Below are 23,107 nucleotides of genomic sequence, written 5' to 3'. Positions count from 1 at the left end.
GGCAACGGACTTTGAGGTGAATGGTCCTGGTTTCTAATCTGGCTGCCCCCTTGCACGCTTTCCATCCGTGCTGGGTTGAGCATCGAGCTAGCAACTCGGCCTCGTAAAAGAACAAATGCTGAGGAAACAGCAAAAAAAATGTTCCTTGATACACCACAAGACATGAAAAGGACCAACACCAAATTAACCTACTAACCAGTACTCCAGTACTACTTTGGACTGTAAAAGTGGGTATGGATTGAGGACTACCAAGGAGGAAAGGTGTTTACTGGTCCTACGTCATAGGTGTACATTTTCTTGAAGCAGCAGATGCCTTACAAGCTACGTACAATTTTACTATAAAATTACGAATACCCTTTTTATTGTAGTATGGTAGTAATTGCAGAAACACATCAGACCCAGAAAACCTTTTGGGTGTTCCCATCTGTAGTACTAATGACTTTAGTTTTTACGCTAGTGATAATTGTAAGATACAGTACACTAATCATTTGTATGAATGCTTTGTGTCGTTCTTAGTGGATATTTGGTTGGTAGGTACATCAGCGACAAGCTATCTTCATATAGCACCTCGAACTTGGAAGATGTACCAATGCATTTCTTTAAACAATATCTTAGACTGAGTCACTGAAGATCAAAAGTTTGGCGAAAGAATGAGTTTTAAGGAGGTGTTAAGGGAGGAAATAGTGGCAGGGAGGTACAGGATGGGAATTCTAGAGTTTCAGGTCTTTGGTTTTTAAAGGAGAACATCTGCCAGTGCTGGAACAAATAAAAGATGGGATGCTGAAAACAAGAAAAAATACGCAGCATATTTTGGACACTCCAGAAATCTGCAGTGGTTGGCTCCAAACTAGAATTTCAAGGCAGTGATATTTAATTCCTTCTCAGAAATGTTTAATGCCATTGGTTTTCTTACAATATTTTGGACATCTTGCTTCTGACATTAAAATAGTTGGTTTTAGAATTTTTTTATTTGTGCATAAAACCTTAATTGCAGTCATTTGTCTTTTATGAATGTAATAGAGCAGCTAACTATCTGGCAGCTGGATAAGATCATGGCTGACTTTCATCGTCACAATATTCTATCCAGCTCTCAAATTGCTAAACCCATTGTGCATGTACTGTCATAGTCTACCTCCTGTCATGGAACTTATTACCAGTTTTCACTACATGAGCTCTCTGTAAACCACAGGTTTACGTCTGAAATTAGGAGCAACCTCAAGCACATATAGCAGGCTTAATGGTGATATTAAAAGAAGTGCTAGATGATTCTGAAGACATACTTAAATCTATCTTTCTATCATTTAAATGTATTTTTCTGGTGGTTAATTGCTCTTTTAACACTCCAATGTCAGTTCTGTTTCGACTAATTGCAGATAAACTGTGAGCTCCAGTCTGATTATAAACCTCTGTGCTCAGCCTAGCAATCATATTGCAAATTCTCACATAAATAGCAGATTGGATGGAAGAGACAAAATCCATAGAATTTTTGGATAATATTAAACAAGGAGCAATTTTTGTGTCTTGCAGTAGATTAGTTCACTTAGTATAATCTTTGTGTCTGACTCATGATGCTGTTAGTCTGTGGTCACTAGGATTGCACACTGCAAGCTTTAGATGTGCTCTTCAGGTGAGACTGGTCATCTTTGGATAGGTAGTAAACTGCCTTATGGCACAACTAAATGGAGATTAACTGGCCGTTTATTAATCTGTTGCATGGGAGAATCACACTATGCATCATTCAGCTGTTGAGGTTATACCCTGAGTAGGAGTCGTTGCTGCTCACAGTAATTCTTTGCAAGAAGAATTCTTTGGAACAGTTATGAGCAATGGAGTCAAATAATAAATGAATGAAAATTCTTTCCTTTGTAGACCCAAACTGGAAAATGGTGGTAATTGATTCAGCCATCAAAACTAATTGCACTCTGGAATATTTGAGATGTTGCTCTTCATTCTGTTTGGAAGAGACCTGTGTGGTATTCACATTTTATGCAACTTTTTATAAGTGTTTTATTCCTGTGTAGTCTAGACAAAATTATTCATGACTCACCATACCTCATTGGTTTGAGACAATAAACGTCTGGATTATGGGTACAGAGAGGTAGGTGTAAATCAGTTTTTGAGGTCAGTTGGTGAACTGGTGATCCAGTGAATTGATAATATAGGATGATTATAGGAAAATAATCAAAATCACAAATCCCACCCACCCTGGGTTTTCTCTCTTCTCTCCTCTTCATTTGGGCAGAAGATACAAAAGTCTGAAGGCACGTACCACCAGGCTCACAGAAAAATGCTATCCTGCCGTTATCAGATGAAGGAGCAGATTGACACTTGACCTCACAACGTACCTTGTTCTAAACTTGCACTTTCTCTGTAGCTCTTGCATTACTGTTGTACCTCAATGCACTGTGTAATGATTTGACCTATATGACAACTTTTCACTGTAACTTGGTACTTTTGACAATAATAGACCAATATCAATACAAGTATCTCAAAGGGTGAGCAGTTTCAAACTCCTGGGGATCAGCATCTCAGAGACTCAACATATTGATGTAGTCATGATGAAGGCATGCCAGTGAGTTTGAGTTGATTTGGTATGCTAGCAAGGATTGTAACAGATTTCTACAGTTGTACTACGGAGAGCTTTCTGACTGGTTGCATCATCCTCTGGTATGGAGGCTCGTTGCACAGGATCATAGGAGGCTATAGAGGGTCGTAGACTCAGCCTGCTCCATCACGGGCACAAGTTTTCCCTCCATCGAGGACATCTTCAAAAGGTGATGCCACGAGAAGACACCAACCGTCATGAAGGATCCTCACCATCTGGGACATGCCCTCCTCTTTTTACTGGCATTAGGAAGGAGATACAGGAGCATGAAGACCTACACTCAATGTTTTGGGAACAGTTTCTTCCCCTCTGCCATCTAATTTCTGAACAGTCCATGAATTCATGAACACTGCCTCATTAGTCCTCTTTTGCACGGCTTGTGATTTGCAGTAATTTGTTATGCCTGCACTATACTACTGCCACAAAAGAACAATATTTCATAATCCACATCAGTAACAACAAACCTGATTCTGATTCTGAAATGACTGATAGAATCCAAGGATGGTGATAGGAAAATGCCCTGTGAAAGCTTCTGCTGGGATCTTGCATTGTCCGGCTGTAAGCAGAGAATTAAAAAGACAAAGCACATTAAGTCTGGGTCTCCATTCTCTTTGCACTGATCAGGTAATACTGAGATACTCTGTTTTGAGTGCTTTAGTAAATGCCAGCAATTCTCTCCTGAACCTGAAGCTTTTGAATCTGATTTATCAAAATGGCAGAACCAAAATGGAGATTGTGCATTGCTTCTAGTGTGGAATGCTAATTCTGGATAGATGCATTCTTGGAGGTGTCATCACTTGATTCTTTACTTGCAACCGCCTCATGAAATCTTCTTTTGACTTGAGCTTTAATACTTTTCTAGGGAGTTAAAATGATTAAGAGGAAATGAGTGGCTCGGTGGCATAGCAATTAGTCCAACACTTTATAATGCAGGCAGTCAGCGATAGGGGTTCAATTCTTGCCACTGTCTGTATAAGGAATTTGGATGGCCTCCACATGACTGCAGGAGCTTCCTCCATGTGCTCCAATTCCCACCCACACTTTTCTCTCTCTTTCCACACAGGCTTAGTGAATTGTGGACATGTTAGACTGACGCTGGAAGTGTAGCGAGCCTTAATGGGCACCCCACCACAGTGTTAGATGTTGACACAATTGACACGTTTCCCTACATGTTAATACCCCTCTGAGTTTCTCCTCAGGTTGCCCACCTCAGGAGGTTAATCATTAATCTCACAAGGCTTGCAGGGTAAATCTTGAGGCTTGAGAGGTTTTTATCTGACGTGTCCAGGTGAAGGGCGATGAACATTGGTAATAATTGGCCTATCCATGCTGGAGTTTTTTTTTGTGTTCCTAAACCAGCTCCTCTGAAATGGAGTTCCTCTGATTGAAATACCTGTTAATAAATCAGTAAGGAAGTCTTTCTTTGATCAGTGTGTTCTTGGAACCTATCAAGTTTTCTCCCCATGTTTCTCACTGGCTTGACATAAGATCCATAAATTTAAATAATCTTTAAAGGAAAATGTGAGGTAGTAGGTTTTCCTTTTAGTTATTTTAAAGGAATGAATAATAACCTTGTATAACATTTGGACGGTGAGTAATTTCATTGATGGTTTTGCCTTAACGAGGATCACGCTTTAATCAGATATGAAGCTTTATTTCCACTCCTGCTGTCGTGCTTAACATTTGTCTGGATTCACCTGGAACAAGAGACGATCCAGCTTCACCATGTTTCTACAGTTCCAAAGGTAATAAGACGCCGTATGTTTTTAAATTAGTCATTTGCCAAAAATTAAATACGAAAGTTTCACTGTGATGTTGCCACTGGTAATAATAGCAAAGTATTTCTGTAAATAGACCCAGCAGGGGATTGTATGTGCTGTACAAAGTACAAATAATACTGTTACAAAAATATTGTTATTTAACAATATTCAATGTTGTTACAACACTGGGCTTAAATTTGCCCTTGTGTGTGTCGGTGCGTTCAGGATTCCCAAGCAGATGTGAAGGTCAGGGACTTGCTGACTGACCAGTGCTGGTGCTTTTTCAATTTTCCTTCAATACTGGACTAATGGAGTCCTGTGGGGGAGCAAAAGCTTGTCGGAAATCCCCAGTATATTTGTTCAGGTAGCTGCTCCCAGATCCAAACCTAGTGCAGGATCTGAGTCTCTTCATTTCATTGCAGTAGTCACAAATACTTTCTTCTTCACAGCTATAAACTTTATAGCTGTGAAGAAGAAAGTATTTGTGATTACCCTAATGTTTATGATTAAATCTGAAATATTTTCATGTGATTTTATTTCTATATTCATAAATGTTGGTTGTTAATTTCACTTTCAATCATTTTAACTGCTTTTGTACACCCAACATAGTCAATCATTAAAATACCCTTGACAGCTTTGATATATGGAAGAGATCTAGGCTTGACTTGCCATCTGAAAGGTCTTAGCAGTTTTGGGTGTAGGCCTTGTTCTGGCTCACACGTGTAACCTGATTGGCTTTGGGACCACGGTTAGGTCCAGGATCCTGTCTGTCAGCATGTTCTTCTTCAGGCACCAGTTAAGTTCAGGAAAACTGTTTCTCTGGGGCAAATGCTGCTGAGCCCCACATAGCAAATCAGGACCATTGTTATGTCAATGTGAACATTGCATGTCTTGTAGTACACTAGAATCTTGCTCGGCAGGAGTCGGCAATATGTTCTGCATTAAGGCCAGGGTGGTTTCTGCTTTATCCCGGCTACATACTGTACTTCACCCAGGTCAGGATGGTTTGCTTTGCTAGGAAATAGTTGTAAGAAAACAGTGTTTCGGTTGAATGAATTTGGTGTTTCATCCACAAATGGATCAAAAGCAAGTATGACATTAAATTTTCAGCAATGATCAGGTCAGGTATGAAAAACATTATCATTTCTGTAGTTCAGGTTCAGATCAATCTAGATCTTTAACTTTTGTACTGAATCAGATATATAGGTATGATTAATAGAGCAGTCTCATTCTGATGTCATGGGTTGATAGTTCAGGGCTTTGATGAAAGATGCAGCATTTTGGGATATTCTACCACGGCAGCTAGGAGAGTTAAATTCTAGTAGACAAATCAGGAACAAGGAAGTATAGATTATGGCTAATATTGAATCAATAATTTCGTTATGAAAAAGAAACTTGATTCAGGAATTTATCTTCAAATCTGGATGAGTATGCTGCAGTTACTACCGACTTCATTAAAATCTGTGTGGATGAGTGTGCGCCTATGAAAACTTGCCGTACATTCCCAAACCATAAGCCGTAGATGAACTAAGAAGTTCGTCATCTTCTGAGGGCTAGATCTGTGGCATTTAAGTCTGGCGACCCAGGTCTCCAGAAGAAAACCAGGTACGGCTTGCAGAGGGCTATTTCAAGGGCAAAGAGACAATTTCAAACAAAGTTGGAGGCGACATCAGATATATGACAGCTCTGGCAAGGTTTGCAAGACATTACTTCCTACAAAGTGAAATCCAATAGCATGAATGGCAGTGATGCCTCACTACCAGATGAATTTAATGCCTTCTATGCCACTTTGAAAGGGAGAATATAACTACAGCTGTGAAGATACCTGCTGCACCCAGTGACCCTGTGATCTCTGTCTCAGAGGCCGATGTTAGGCTGTCTTTCAGGAGTGTGAGGCAGCAGGCCACAATGCAGTACCTGGTAAGGCTCTGAAAACTTATGCCAATCGACTGGCGGGAGTATTCAAGGATATTTTCAGCCTCTCACTGCTATGGTTGGAAGTTCCCACCTGCTTCAAAAGGGCAACAATTATACCAGTAGGACTCACATCTGTAGTGATGAAATGCTTTGAGAGGTTGGTCATGACTAGAATCAACTCCTGCCTCAGCAAGGACCTGGACTCACTACAATTTGCCTATCACCATATTAGGTCTATGGCAGATACAATCTCAATGGCTCTTCACACGGCCTTATATCACACGGACAACACATCAGGATGCTGTTTGTTGACCATAGCTTAACATTTAATGCCATCATTCCCACAGTACTGATTGATAAGCTGCAGAACCTGGGCCTCTGTACCACCCTCTGCAATTGGATCCTCAACTTCCTAACCAGAAGACCATAATCTGTGTGGATTGGTAATAATGTCTCCTCCTCACTGATGTTCAATGCTGGCACACCTCAGGGATGCGTGCTTGGCCTACTATTCTACTCTCTTCGTACCCATGACTGTGTGGCTTGGTATAGCTCAAATGCCATCTATAATTTTGCTGATGATATTACCATTGTTGGTTGAATCTCGGATGGAGATGAGAAGGCGTACAGGAGCAAGATGTGCCAGCTAGTTGAGTGGTGTCGCAGCAACATCCGTGCACTCAATGTCAGTGAGATGAAAGAGCTGATTGTGGACTTCAGGAAGGGTAAGACGAAACCACACATACCAATCCTCATAGAGGGATCAAAAGTGGAGAGGGTGAGCAAATTCAAGTACCTGGGTGCCAAGATCTCTGAAGATCTAACATGCTCCAAACATATTGATGCAGCTATGAAGAAGGCAAGACAACGGCTATATTTCATTAGGAGTTTGAAGAGATTTGATTTGTCAATTAAAACACTTGAAAACTTCTATAGGTGTACTGTGGAGAGCATTCTGATAATGTGCATCACTGTCTGGTATGGGGTAAGGGGGCTACTGCAAGGGACCAAAAGAAACTACAGTAAGTTGTAGAATTATTTAGCTTCATCTTGGGTACTAGTCTCTGTAGTATCTAAGACTTCTTTAAGGAGCGGTGCCTCAGAAAAGCAGCGTCCATTATTAAGGACCCCCATCACTCAGGAGATGCTCTTTTCCCATTGTTACCGTCAGGGAGGAGGTACAGAAGCCTGAAGGCACACCCTCAGAGATTCAGGAACAGCTTCTTCCTCTCTGCCATCCCCTTCCTAAATGGATGTTGAACCCATTAATACCACCTTTTTTATATTTCTGTTTTTGCACTCTTTAATTTAACCATTTAGTAAACTTGCACCTACTGTAATTGTATTTAATTATTTTTTCTTTCTGTATTATCATGTATTGCATTATACTGCTGCTGCTGAGTTAACAAATTTCATTACACACGATATTAAGCCTCATTCTGAATCTGATATTTAACCTCAACTGCTGGACAAAACTACATGGCTGAGCTAAAAGTGTCTCTGTCCCACAGCTACTAAGTCAGTACTTGACTTCAATGGCCAAGTAGACCATTTAGTTCAAGAGTGATTTGGGATGAGTCAGTAGTGTCCATGTCCTATGGAAAAAGTAAGTTGAGATTTCTTTTGACTAGGTTTTAGTTAGGCCTTTTAACAATGCACTCCAAAATAAGTCTACAGTACTTCTTTAGAACCACTGTGTTCACCTGCCAGAAATCAACCCCAAAGACATGCTGAAACTTAAGTGTTTGGTCTAAATATTCAGTTTGTAAAGGTGACATGAATGGCAAGCTCTCTGCATGTTTACAGCATTCTTAAAGATAGGTTTCCAAAACAGTACAGTACACTGCAGCAGTGGCAAATACCGTGGAGGGATGGAATGCAGTTTTAATTCTATCAATGATCTGAACTTTCTAACCTCAGGATTTCAATTGAGGCTGTATGCTCTCCCCGCAGGGAACTTGAGAAAGCAGGCTTCTAGCTGCTAAGTAATAACATTGACAGTGATGCAGAAGCTGTAGAAGAAAAGAAAGAGTCCATACCATTAGAGAAACAAAATATATCCCAGTTTCGGTGCAAAAATGTGCTTTCTAGAATATAGAACATGGAACAGTACAGCTCCTTTGGCCCACAATGTAGTGCTGACCTTTTAACCTTCTGCAAGGTCAATCTAACACTTGTCTCTTATATAGTCTTTCATTTTTCTTTCATCCGTTTGCCTATCTAAGAGTCTCATAAATGTCCCTAATATATCTGCCTCTACTACCACTTCTGGCAGTCCATTCCACACACCCATCTCTTTCTGCGTTTTAAAAAAAAAACTACCTCTGACATCCCCTCTTTCTTTTTCCTCCAGTCACTTTGAAATTATGCCCTCGCATAATAGCCTGTCCATTCGATCTATGCCTCTTATCATTTTATAGACCTCTATCAAGTCACCTCTCATCCTTCTTCGCTCCAAAGAGAAAAGCCCTGGTTTGCTCAGCATTTCTTCTTAAGTCATGCTTTCCAGTCCAGGCAGCATCCTGGGAAATCTCTTTGAATAATGATTATATGTTTTAAAATAAAGCTTTTGCCCAGTTTTATTAGAGTGATTTTAATTGAACACTTTACAGATTTGTGATCCCTCATACCAAATCCTGTTTTAAGGTGTGAAAGTGAACACAGCATCTCATCTAATTAAAATGCATCCATTTTGACTGCTACGCTTCACTTTTCAAAATGCAGTCCCGCACCTCAAATGAGTCTTTTTAAAAAAAAATCAATAGAGCAGAGATACCAAAGTAATTTATTTGCTATAAACAGGCGGCCTATACAAAAGTAAAACAACGTGGTGTTGGTCACAGAGCAGTAAGAAGTCAAATTAAACAGGTCCATACTGGTCAGCATTGAGCTTATTAACATGATAGCTATGGATGATGAATCTGTATCTGCTAATTTTGGAGGAAATTTGCTTCTGGTCTTACTGATCTAACTTGCAGTCCACATACTGTGTGATTAGTTTCAGAAACCAACTTCATATGGATCAGATTTTGACATGTAATTAAAGCTGAACTTCAGAAACTATTACTTCACAGCCTTCTATTTAACTGGTAATCTCCTTACATCCCATCTGTTTTGATGTCCCTCACACATCAAGATTAAAGCCTCAACATTTTGTCTCAGAGACAGAGAGAATAAAGCAAGCAAAATTTATAATTTCAGTGCAGTAGCAGTCTGACATGGACTATGAGATACTACACTAAGTTTGGACAGTGCCCTTACTCAGGAAATCTTGTCAGTGTTCTAACCCAGCCTCCCTTCACTTTATGTAATTTGTTCTATTTTAGTTATTAAGAAGTTAACAAATTTCAAGATGTTAATTTTATTATGGGTGATAATAAACCTGATTCTGATTCTGAAGAAGTACATAGAGCATGAAAATGTGGGCACAATGTGAAGAGAAGCATCCAGGCGTCAAAAATTTAAACTATGAAGAAGGACTACTAAAACTGGAGTGTTTCTCATGTGTATAAAGAGGATCTTAAAGTGTTTAATGGCATAGATAAAGGTGAAACTACAGCATGATCTCCAGATCCATCAGACTACTAAAACAAAGTGCACAGATATAAAATTTGAGAAGGTTTTGGAAAGAAACTCTTCAAACAAATTGTGTTTTATACTTATTATGTACTTCTAGGTAGGATAAGAGGTGATTAAAATTTCAGATTCATTTAAGAGAGTATTGACTGCACTGACTGAAAGGGAAGCATGTCCTGGGTGAAGGATGCAAAAAGGATTGAGTGGTCTCCCTCAACTGTACTTCAGTTTGAGAGAGACATGACAACTTTTCATTCCTTTATGAATTCCCTTTGATAATGTGAACTATACTATATGTCTCCACAATGACACATATATACAGTGGTTAACACAGAGTTCAAGATTTCTCCTGTCATAAAATGTATTTTCATTCTAACAGCTGTCCCAAATGGATTTCACCCAGAAGGCTGACAACACTGAAATTCGACAGCTCAGACTAGATGATATAAGACGTTCTTATTTCTTTGTATCCTTAAGCTTTTAATGTTCTAGATTTTGTGGTGTTGTTTGGAGTTATTTGTTTCTAATTGGTCTAATTTTCAATTGTAACTGGAAAGAAGCTGTCATTGGCTGATTCAAAGGTAGTGAAGAATCAGCTTATAGGAGGGAGATTGAAAATCTGGCTGAGTGGTGCCACAACAACATCTAACTCAGTGTTAGCAAGACCAAGCTGGTTATTGACTTGAGGAAGAAACTGAAGTCAGTCCTCTTTGGGGAATCAGAGGCAGAGAGGATCAGCAGTTTTAAATTCCTCAGTGTTATCATTTCAGAGGACCTGTCCAACACTTAAGTGCAATTATGACGAAGCATGGCAGCTCCTCTACTTCCTTAGAAGTTTACGAAGATTCAACATCAAAAACCTTGACAAATATCTATAGATGTGTGTGGAGAGTACATTGACTGGCTGCATCACAGCCTCGTATGCAAACACATGCCCTTGAATGGAAAATCCTAAATGGTAGTGGCTACAGCCCAGTCCGGGTAAATCCCTCCCCGCCATCGAGCACATCTACACGGTGTGTTGTCAAAGAAAAGCAGTATCAATCATCAGGGACCCCACTACCCAGGTCAAGCTCTCTTCTCACTGCTACCATCAGGAGCCTCAGGACTCATACCACCATGTTCAAATGGTTCAATTTAATATTGTATACATTGAAATTGAACCTGAAATTCTTACTCTTCGCAGACATCCACGAAAAAAGAAATGTCAAAGAATGAAGAACAGCAACATCAGAACCCCAAAGACCCCCACCCCCACACACAGGCAGCAGCCTTCCCCCTCCTGCTCCCTACCCCCCAACGCACCAACAGAAGCACCACACCCCCGCCATGAAAGCAAAAGCCCTACAAGAGACTTTGATCTAGAGTCCGTCAAAATCTACAGTCCGTAACCCAGCACCTTAGACGGGCTCTTCCTCAGGAACGGTTATAATCACTCAGCCATCAGCCTCTTCTCTGAGGGGACAGCTTCACTCAACTTCACTTGCCCCATCATTGACCTGTTCCCACAACCTATAAGCTGATTTTCAAGAACTCCTCAGCTCACGTTCTTGATATTTATTGCTTATTTATTTATTTATTTACTTACTTACTTACTTTTTTATATGCAGTTTGTTGTATTTTGCATGCTGGTAGTCTGCCCTGTTGGGTACAGCCTTTCATTGATTTTATTATAGATATTGGATTTGCTGAATATGCCCACAAGAAAGTGAATCGCAGGATATGTATATAGTGCTGGAAATGTACTTTGATAATAAATGTATGTCGAACTTTGAACTTTAATGTGTTGTATTCTCTGATGCTAATCTAGCTGGAGTTAGATTTAGGGCAGACTGTGATTCTGGCAAATTTGCTTTAGATAATTTTAGGAAAAAGATAACTCCCTAATGAGTAGGTATTTCTGGGGCAGCTTATGGGCTATCTCTGAAATTCCTCCAATAAGGGTTTTGTCATTCATATAAAATATTTGCCTGCCCAGACCGGGCAGCTGTACCTGCAGCTCAGAATAAATATGACTTCTGGAGATAATCACTGACTTTTTCAAAAATGTCTATTTTTTTTTCAGTTTTTAAGGCAAGATTAGGACTCCTCAAATTTCCACAGAACTCCTGTTTTTTTTTCTTGGTATCACTCTGATGTTCTTCTTGATGAAGCAGGTGAGATACCTGTTCAGCACCATCAAATAAGGAGCTTGTCTGTAGTTTGAAGGTGGCTCAGCTTCCATCCAATGACATGACTGGTGCCTCCCAATCACCCATGGAGATGAAGGTTCCCAGAATTTTGGGGCTGAAATTTGTCATGTGCCTCACATTCATGCTGCTAAGGTATTTTCCACTTGCTCCTGTTTCTGCTGAAGAGATTGAAAAAGAATGTCCTGTAGTTTACCGTAATTGCTTTTCCAATAACTGAGCCCTAGGAATCACAAATAACCTGGCTTAGTGTTGCTTTTGCTTGTTGGTTCAGCCTTTGCTGCAGTTGACATTCAAAGAACCTGCCAATACTTTTGCTCAGTGACCAGCATCTAGAGAGATATACTAGAAATATCTGGACTTTCTCTGAACACAAAACTAGGTTCTAATTTGAGGTGTCCTGTAATCAGTTTGCTTTTGAGGCTTCTACATTAAAAATGGAATGGAAATAATACTTTCAAGAAAGATAATAATCATTGTAAAGATAATAGGAGAATTTTGTACCTTGGATCTGCTCCTTAAATTAGTTCTAAAAAGTACATATTAGTTCATGTCTCATCATATTTAGGTGGTATAGTAGGTTAGATATGGTATGTTTAAACCTTATGGAAGTTCTTCTATTCCCAGTCACTCCACTTCACCTGTTTGAACTCCGGATTGCATTTGAATTGATCCAGTGATGTGTAAATGCCATTAGTCGGTCTGTCGTAACACATTTTCTGGATATACGTAATTCAAAGGCTTGTAGTTAATTAATGTGATGTAGTTCTAGCTTAAAGATGAAGACTAACATAATTGCTCCATGTGGATTGTAATTTTTCTTGAGTTTTCCTTAACCAAGGAATTGTAGATTTTCTTCATTGTGACAGCTTTCTTTGGCACTGGAAATATAGCATCTATCAACAGGTAATCCAAGTTATTTTTTTAAATGAACCTCTGCGGGTGGTTAATAAAGGTTGATTTAAAAAAAAAAGATAGTTTAATACTATAATCACAAGATTCTTAAATGTAATGAAAAGCAAAATTGCATTGAATCTACTTGCCTAATTCATAGCATGTAGAATTAGATATTTAGAAAATAAAAACAGAAAGCAAATGTAAAATCTCTCTACTGCGTCTGTAGGGGATGGGAGGAACTGAGAAGAACAGAATGTGTTTTCTAATATAGCTATGTTCTTCATCATCTCATTCCAGTTTTGATCCTGCATCTGTCTACTGCTTCATGACAGTTTTTAATCCTTTTATAATGGGAGCATTAATGATGTGGAAGGTTAGTATAGTCACTCTAATGTACTGAAATCTGTTTTTGTGCATTGTTAATGGTCATACTGAATTTTTATAGACCACAATAATATATCAGATGGATCAGTGTTTTAATTCACCCAGCAGTGTCTCTTTCTCCATTGCAGAATCCACTTATTTCTTAAATTTTTTTTAGCTTTTTACCTGTATTCCTCTGCTTCAGGTTCATTAGATACCTTACTATCTGAAAAAGCCTTGCTGATATTTATGTCATTTAATAGTAATTTTGACAGTGTTTCTATTTTAATTTCATTTTTTCCAATGAATGCATTCCTTTATCCATAAAGGAAGTAGCCTCTGGGGTTTGCAACATTCCTGGTGCTCTCCCTTCTAAAAATATGGCGTCACCATCTTTAACAAAGCTTAAGAAGTTTACACAAATGGTTTCCTTTATAAAAGTGGGCATATGGTATCAGCTGATCACCAGTCTGCTTCTGTCAGAAGGTACAGCAATGACGAGGTAATATTGCAGTTCTATGAAACCCTGGCTAGATCATGCTTGGAATATTGTGTTCAGTCTGGTCACCTCATTTTGGAAGGACATGGAAGCTGTAGAGAGGGTGCAGAAGAGATTTACCAAGATGCTGCCTGGACTAGAGAGCATATCTTACAAGGATAGGTTGTGTGAGCTGGGGCTTCTGCCTTGGAGAGAAGACAAATGAGAGGCGACTTGATTGAGGTGATAAGATGGTAAGAGGTACAGATCGAGTGAATAGCCAGAGTCATTTTCCCAGGACAGAAAGGGTTAACAACAGAGGACATAATTTTAAGGTGATTGTGGGAAAGTATAGAGGTGACAGCAGAGAGCTAGGCAGAAAGTTAAGAAGCAGGACCTCCAGGGTAGTCATTTCTGGATTGCTAGCAGTGAGGGAAGAAACTGGATGATTTGGCAGATAAATATGTGGCTTAGAAGCTGGTGCAGGGGGTTAGGCTTCAGGTCTTGGATCATTGGGATCTCACTGTGGAGTATGACCTGTACAAAAGGGACAGGTTGTACGTGAACCTGAGGGGACCAATATTCTTGCAGACAGGTTTGCTAGAACTGTTGGGGAGGGTTTAAATGAATTTAGCAGGGAGGTGGGAACCAGAGTGAAGGAACTCGGGATAGGACAGATGGTTATAAAAAAAGCCAAAATAGCGTGCAGTTAGACTGTCAGGATGGACAGGCAGATGATAGAACAAAATTGCAGCCAGCAGAGTGAGTATCAGTGCATTAGGGATACAGAATCGAAAAGGGTAGCAAATACAGTACTTAAAGTGTTATTATGTCAATGTACAGAGTCTAAGAAATAAGGTGGATGATCTTGTGGCACTATTACAGATTGTTAGGTATGATGTTGTAGCCATCATTGAATCATGGCTGAAAGACGGTTGTAGCTGGGAGCTGAATGTCCAAGGTTACACGTTGTATCGGAGGGATAGGAAGGTAGGCAGTGGGGGTGGTGTAGCTCTACTGGTAAAAAGTGGTATCAAATCATTAGAAAGATGTGACGTAGTATCGAAAGATGTTGAATCTTTGTGGGTTGAATTAAGAAACTGTGAAGGTAAAAGGACCCTGAGAGGAGTTGTATGCAGTCTTCCTAACAGTAGCTGGAATGTGGACCACAGATTACAATGGGAAATAGAAAAGGTGTGTCAAAAGGGCAATGTTATAATAGTCATGGGAGATTTTAACATGCTGGCCAATTAGGGAAAATCAGGTTTGTAATGGATTTCAAGAGAGTGAGTTTGTTGAATGCCTACGAGATGGCTTTTTAGAGCAGTTTGTCATTGAGCCTATTACGGGATCAGTTATACTAGATTAGATGTTATGTAATAAACTGGAGAGGATTAGGGAGATTAAGAACTCCGAGGAGGCAGTGTCCACAATATGATTGAGTTCAACTCGAAGTTTGATACAGAGAAAGTCTGACATAGTAGTATTTTAGTGGAGTAAAAAAAATTACAGTGGCATGAGAGAGGAGTTGGCCAAAGAGAAGAAGATGCTGGCAGGGATCACAGCAAATCATCAATGGTGTGAGTTTCTGGGAAAAAATGAGTAAGGAGCAGGATAGATGTGTTCCAGAAACAAAGAAATACTCTAGTGGCAAAATAGTACAACCGTGGCTGGTAATGGGTGGCAAAGCTAATATAAAAGCCAAAGAGGGTATACAACAAAGCAAAAATTAGCAGAAAGATAGAGGACTGGGAAGCTTTTAAAAACCTACAGAGAGCAACTAAAAGAATCTCTAGGAGGGAAAAGATGAATTCTGAAAGCAAGTTAGCAAACAATATCTAAGTGGATAGTAAAAGCTTTTTCCAAGTCTGTTAAATAAATAAATAAACAAACAAACAAACAAACAAATAAATAACAGATAGATAAAAATAAATAAATAGATAGATAGATAAATAAATAAATAAAACAAAAGAGATGAGAGTGAATATAGGACTGCTGGAAAATGAGGCCAGAGAAATAATAACTGGGGACGAGAGGATGGCAGAAGAACTAAATGAGTATTTTGCATCAGTCTTCACTGTGGAAGACACTAGCAGTGTGCCAGATGTTGAAGGATGTGAGGGAAGAGATGTGAGTGCAGTTACTATTACAAGGGCTTAAAAAGCTGAAGGACCTAAGGGTTCATAAGTCACCCAGACCAGATGAACTGTACCCTTGGGTTCTGAAAGACAGCGGTAGAGATTGTGGAGACATTAGTAGTGATCTTTCAAAAATCATTGGACTGTGGTATTGTGCCAGAGGACTTGAAAATTGCAAATGTCACTCCACTCTTTAAGAAAGGAGGAAGGCAGCAGAAAGGAAATTATAGGTCAGTCAGCCTGATCTCAATGGTTGGGAAGATGTTGGAGTCAATTGTTAAGGATGAGGTGATGGGGCACTTGGTGCCACAGTACAAGATAGGACCAAATCAGCATGGTTTCCTTCAGGGAAAATCTGGCCTGGCAAACCAGTTGGAATTCTTTGAGGAGATTACAAGTAGCATAGATGAAGGGGATGCAGTTGATTTTGTATATTTAGACTTCCAGAAGGCCTTTGACAAGGTGCCACACATTTGGCTGCTTATCAAGTTAAGAACCCATGTTATGAGATGAAAGTTACTAACATGGTTAGAGCATTGGCTGATTGGTAGGAGGCAGCGAGTGGGAATAAAAGGGTCCTTTTCTGGTTGGCTGCCAGTGACTAGTGGTGTTCTGCAGGGGTTGGTATTGGGGCAGCTTTTTATGCTGTATATCAATGATTTAGATGATGGATTAGAGGCTTTGATGCCAAGTTTGTGGAGGATACAAGGATTGGTGGAGGGACAGGTAGTGTTGAGGAAACAGGTAGGCTGCAGAAGGACATAGATTACAAGAATGGGCAAGAAAGTAACAAATGAAATACAATGTTGGAAAATGCATGGTCATGAACTTTCGTAGAAGAAATAAATGTGCAGACTATTTTCTAAACAGGGAAAAAATCCACAAATCGGATATGCAAAGGGACTTGGGAGTCCTTGTGCAGAATACACTGAAGGTTAACCTGCAGGTAGAATCGGTAGTGAGAAAGGCGAATGCAAATTTAGCATTCATCTCAAAAGGTCTGAAATTCAGGAGCAGGGATGTGATGCTGATGCTTTGTAAGGCACTGGTGAAGCCTCACCTTGAGTATTGTGAACAGTTTTGGGCACCTCCTCAAAGAAAGTATGTGCAGGCATTGGAGAGGGTTCAGAAGGAAGATTCTGGGAATGAAAGGGTTGTGATACGAGGAACGTTTGATAGCTCTGGGTCTGTTTTCATTGGAATTTAGAAAGATGGGGTGGGGGGGATCCCATTGAAACCTTTCAAATGTTGAAAAGCCTAGACAGAGTAGATGTGGAAAGGATGTTTCCCATGGTGGGGGAGTCTAGGACGAGAAGGCTCAGCCTCAGGATAGAGGGATGTCCATTTAATACAGAGATGCAGAGAAATTTCTTTAGCCAGAGGGTGATGAATTTGTTACCATAGGCAGCTATGGAGGCCAGGTTGTTGGGTGTATTTAAGGCAGAGATTGATAGATTCTTGATTGGACACAGCCATGATTGAATGGTGGAGCAGTGTTGATGGGCCAAATGGCCTAAATTAGCTCTTATGATCTTATGGTCTATGGTCCTTTTAGCATTTTGCTCTGAGTGGTGGGTGTGTGGAATGCCCTGCCAGGGGTGGTGATAAAGGGACATTAGGGACAATTAAGAAACTCTTACATGGGCACATAGTTGATAGATAGTAAAATGGAGGGCTATGTAGGTAGGAGGGTTAGGTTGATCTTAGAATATGTCAAAAGTTGGATCAATATGATGGGCTGAAGGGCCGATACAGTGCTGTAGTGTTCTTGGTTCTAGGTACAGACCTCTGTGCATAGCAGTCCTGAGATGCTCTGTCATTCTTAGAAATATTCTAGGTTTGGTGAGATGTTTTTCATCATCTCCAGTGGCGCTTACAAGGTAATATTCCTGGTTATCTGCCTTTTAATTAGACTCAGTCAGTATCACTAAAGTAGATTATTGATCATTATCATAGAGAAAGGTAAGGAGAACTGACATTTGTGAACCTGTGTGCAAATTGGATGTGCCATTTCCTATAGAATCACCATTGTGCACCAAAAGTACTTAATTATGAAGTGCTTTGTAAATCCTAGAGATGAAAAGTGAAAGATAGGAATGCATAAAATTAGAATATGCTGGAAATAACTCAGCTGAAGAAAGCGAATGAAACGAAGTTAACATTTTGGATCCATGACCTTTCATGAAAAGTTAGGAGTTAATTAAGTTTCAAGATGGTCTGTTCTCTGTATGTTGTGACAGTTGATTTCAGCATTTGCATGCAAGTCCTGAATTTTTCTGATTTAAATGTTTCTTTTTTAAAGAGCAGATTCAAACTCACCTGCTTACTTTTAAACAGAGAATCTGCCTCGTAACTGATTCACCCATTCCATTCATTGGACTATCTTTATAAGATGCTTAATTCTTCTGCAGTAAGCTTGTAACTCTTATATTCAGCATTATGTCCAATCAGGTGCTTAGATCCTTGATCTTGACTATACGCATTGTCTGGTTTTCATTCCATGTACAGTGCTGTCTGCATTAAATTCAGTTCATCATTGTTTTGTGCATGTATAATATTCCCATCTAGTTTGGAGACATTTGAATCTGCTTGTTCTCTAGTAATCATCTATTTACTGCATAATTTCACTTTGTTCATTGATGTGTCACTCATAGTATAGCTAGGTAATGATGTTAACATGTGGAAAGGCTGCATTTCCCTGTCTTGTCTTCTGCAACATGAGTGGGACTGTAAAAAGGATGGGCAAAGCCACAAGTGACACTTTTTAAAATAATGTTATTGGCTGTTTAACTCCCAGTTGAGAGGACAGTTGAGATGATTTAGTTCAGTATCTCATCCAAGTGGCATCGTCTCATACAATGAGGGATGTCCTTATCATCATACGTGGCATGCCAGTTTAGATTTTATGTTTGAGTGTCTTGAACATACAAACTTTTGACCCAAGAGCTGAGAGACCCAATGGTCTTACTCAGTAAACCAGACCCAAGTTAGGCAGAAATACTAAACACTTAGGTGCAAATTTCAGGAACATTAAAACATAGTATTCACATTTTCATAATATTTACCTAGTACCGTATGCCTCTCAGGGATTGCAATGTTGCCAGTAACTTTTGATTAACCAAGATTGCTACCTAATGGGCTTTACATTGCTGTTAGCAGTTGTCATCCACTATCCCTTCTTTCCACTGAAAGTTACCTTGAATTAAGAAGGCATATGATTTCTCTTGAGCTATCTGCTGACACAGCCTTTGCTTCTAGTTGTCAAATAGAGAATGTGGCAGCCTTTGATGTCATTACATAGAGCAGTAAAAATTATCATGAACCTTTGCTTGCAACAGCCACAATTCCCAAGATTATTTTCTGGTCACTGACTTAAGACATAGGGGCAGAATTAGGCCATTTGGCCCATCGAGGCTGCTCTGCCATTTAATCGTGTCTGATCCTTTTTTTTTTCCTCCTCAGCCCCACTCCCTTAGTTTTCTCCTGGTAACCTTTGATGCCATGTCCAATCAAGAACCTATCAAGCTCTGCCGTAAATACACCCATCAACCTGGCCTCCACAGATGCCTGTGATAATGAATTCCACAAATTCACCACCCTCATTTGCCACTTTCTTGCCCATTCTCCTAACTTATCTAAGTCCTTCTGCAGCCTACCTGTTCCCTCAACACTGCCTGCCCTCAGCCCCCACCAATCTTCGTATCATCTGCAAACTTGGCAATAAAAACATCTATTCTATCATCTAAATCATTGATAAAGGGCATAAAAAGAAGCAGACCCAACACCAACCCCTGCAGAACACTGCTAGTCACTGGCAGCCAATCAGAAAAGGATCCTATTATTCCCACTCGCTGCTTCCTACCAATCAGCCAATGCATAACCATGCAAGTAACTTTCCTGCAATACCATGGGCTCTTAACTTGGTAAGTAGAGTCATGTGTGGCACCTTGTCAAAGGCCTTCTGAAAGTCCAAATAAACAATATCCACTACATCCCCTTTATCTATCCTACTTGTAATCTCCTCAAAGAATTCCAACAGGTCTGTCAGGCAAGATTTTCCTTTAAGGAAACCATGTTGACTTTGGCCTATCTTGTCCTGTGTCACCAAGGACTTGATTTATGTATTTTACATTTTCATCAAAAATGTACTTTACTTTGAAGATCATTCAAGATTAAGGTTTATTTAGCATGTGTACATCGAAACACGCAGTGAAATGCATTGTTTGCATAACAACCAGAACACTGGAAGGTGTGCTGGGAGCAGCCCACAAGTGTCACCACACATTTTGATGTCAACACAGCTCAGTAGAACAACATAGAACACACAGAACAAGCTTGTTCCTCCCACTCACCCACTTATACAGCTCAATGCCATCTTGAGACCTTTATTGAGGTCATTGTGTATTATGCCATATATTGTGTAATTAATTTATATTTATCTGGGTGATAATTATATGATTGGGTACCTCACAGATCATGAACCCATATTTTTTTAATTTTATTCAGATTTTAATTCCTTTTGTAATCGTGATGTGTGCATTTGAAAGTATTCAAGTTTCAACTCAGTTGTCATCAAACAGGTACTCCTAGTAACTATGTATGCTATATAAGATGATTTTGCAACATATTGATCTACTGCTCAAAATAATATGTAAATCTTTAACGCACGTTTGTGATCTTTTCCAATAGCCTTTTCCTGATTGTTCTTTTAATCTCCGACATCATGGCTTTGGTGAGTTACTGTTAATATGTAAATAAACTGATGGCTTCATAAATTAATTTTCAACTGACATTATACGATGAAAGAGAGTGAAAGAAAATTACCATTATAGGTAATATTTGCACATTTTGCTTTGTTTTGCTTAACATCAAATAAATTCAGATTCAAAGCCTTATGAATGTAGTCAGTTATTTGTGTGATAAAGAAGATTTTTTTTAGAACTTTTTATATGCATTTCCTATGTCCAAAAAAAAGGAAGTGAATGTTCTTATTGAAGAGCATGCACTGCAACAACATTAAGAATCACAATGTATACAGGGTCCCACAAACAGTAAAGTGATCATGAATAGACATCTTTCAGTTCATTGAAGGACAGGTGCTGGCTTTAACAGAAGGGAAAATTTCTTCGGAATTTTTCTGAAATAAATGACGGAATCATTTATAACCATTTATGAGAGCAGTCTAGGCCTCAATACAATACCTTATTTGAATGAAAGCACCAGTGCCATCCTTCCTCAGGTTTCTCAGTGTTAGGCTAGATTTTCGTGGCTCAGAGGCCCAAGGGATCCATTCTGGTATTCTACAACACAGTAGGAGCACAACCATTTTAAAAAAAGAGTGAGGACTGTTTCTACATTCGCCACCTCAAATGGAGGTGCCTTCTAATCCACGTCCTGATCCATGGTGACCAACATTTTCATTGAAGCTTCTGCCCTGCAATGACGTTCTACTGATGAGCTTCTTCACTTGAACTACAGTGTTTGATGTGACCAGCCACCTCACTCCCACAACCACTGTGGATTCACAAAATGCTGATCCACTGCAAATCTCATGCAGGTATACACAGTACCTTGAGTAACACATTTTTACCAATAGCCATCAAAATTTTCGTCCATTTCATTGCCATTCCTGTAGTTGTTGGAGGAAGTATACAATGAAAGGGGTTATGAGAAAATGTAAGTTAACAATGCATAATGAATGTGATAGCAGATGAATGACAGATGTAATTTCATTCCCTGAAAAGCAATTATAATAATGTGAGTAAAGTAATATTCAAAAGAGGGAACTAGGAATATAATGGGCATTGTGTGGGCAGTGATGACAAGCAATTACAGCACTAGAACACACAATACTCTTAAGTGGTATGCATACAGTAAATGGTGCAATACATTCTCAGAGGAAGTGGCTCACTCCTCTTATCTTCCTTGACCTCATTAAATCATCAAACTTTTGCCAGCACTGAGTAAACATAAATGACTTGTACGATTTGGCACTATACCCTGTCTACCCATTTCCAATGTACTTCATTTAATTGAGCCAGCGCCTTGTCTGTTCAATCAACTGAAGACCTTTCTTTCACCCCTTCCCCCGTTAACATAGAAGGCCCATTGAGAGTGGGTTCTAATGTTTATAGTCTACTCCAAATATTAAAATGAGATAGAGATTATGGTAGGGGTGTGGAGGGCTAAGGTCTCAGTGTTGGTCAATGGGATTAAGCATTTTAAATGGTTTAGCATGGGCTGAAGGGCCTTTTTCTGTGCTGTACTTTTCTATGACTATAATAACGACTTAGAGTGAAGGAAAACTTGGTCTGTCCTACTCTTGGTGAGATTACAGAGGGCTTAAATTTTCGTTTTTGGATAGTCACGTTCCTCACTTCTTTTAGTGTAAACTAATCATGGTTTTTCTTGTGGGTTATGTTGAAGTATACCCTGAAGTCAATGTGGTGGGAATCACACGAGCTACAATCTGGGTCTCAAAATACTGCTGCACCAGAACTGTCTTCTTTAGAGTATGAAAAATAAAGTTAGAGCTCAACAAGCATTGTTCATGCCCATCAGATATAGAGTCCAAGAGCAATGCAGCATGGATACAGGTCCTCCAGCGCAACCACTCCATGCTGACCAGTTAGTTCCAATTTTCTGCATTCAGCCCATATCCCTCAAAGCCCAACTCCACCACATGCCTATTGAGATGCTTCTGAAAATATACTATTGTATCTGCCTAACACACAAAATGCTGGAGGAACCGGCAGCATCTCAGGAAAAGAGTACAGTTGACGCTTCAGGATGAGACCCTTCAGCAGGACTGGAGAGAAAAAAGATGAGGAGTAAGAGTTTTTTTTACATCTTTTTTTCTCCAGTCCTGCTGAAGGGGTCCCAGCCTGAAATGTCGACTGTACTCTTTTCCGTAGATGTTGCCTGGCCTTGCTGAGTTCCTGCAGCATTTTGGATTCCCAGCATCTGCACATTTTCTCTTGTTTGTGATTGTACCTGCCTCAGCCACTTCCCCTGGCAGTTCATCCCATATACTCACCACCTTGTGTGTGGAAAAAGTTGCCCCTCAAGTCCCTCTTAAATCTTTCTCCTCTCACCTTAAATCTATGCTCCTTCATTTTCAACTTCCCTACCATGTGGGAAAAAAATCATTATTAACCACCTTATCTATGTCTCTTATAATTTTA

At 39.6% G+C, this 23,107-nt stretch overlaps 1 protein-coding gene across 5 annotated transcripts in view; it reads left to right on the top strand.

Moving 5' to 3' along the window:
* Window positions 1-23,107, top strand: part of pign (phosphatidylinositol glycan anchor biosynthesis, class N) — a 132,866-nt gene that overhangs the window by 100,062 nt on the left and 9,697 nt on the right. For 4 of the 5 annotated variants that reach the window (XM_073024291.1, XM_073024294.1, XM_073024292.1 and 1 more), the window contains 6 exons: window positions 4,248-4,350; window positions 10,238-10,324; window positions 12,898-12,953; window positions 13,242-13,317; window positions 20,430-20,503; window positions 20,613-20,655. In XM_073024291.1, the coding sequence (XP_072880392.1) occupies window positions 4,248-4,350; window positions 10,238-10,324; window positions 12,898-12,953; window positions 13,242-13,317; window positions 20,430-20,503; window positions 20,613-20,655 (439 nt within the window). The remainder of the gene's footprint in view (window positions 1-4,247; window positions 4,351-10,237; window positions 10,325-12,897; window positions 12,954-13,241; window positions 13,318-20,429; window positions 20,504-20,612; window positions 20,656-23,107) is intronic. The other variant, XM_073024293.1, reaches the window with a different exon arrangement.

Source organism: Hemitrygon akajei, chromosome 20 (genome assembly GCF_048418815.1).
Source record: "Hemitrygon akajei chromosome 20, sHemAka1.3, whole genome shotgun sequence".
In the NCBI taxonomy this organism is placed as follows: Eukaryota; Metazoa; Chordata; class Chondrichthyes; order Myliobatiformes; family Dasyatidae; genus Hemitrygon; species Hemitrygon akajei.
The sequence above is the reverse complement of the archived record's forward strand: the minus strand, read 5'-3'. Positions and strand labels throughout refer to the sequence as shown.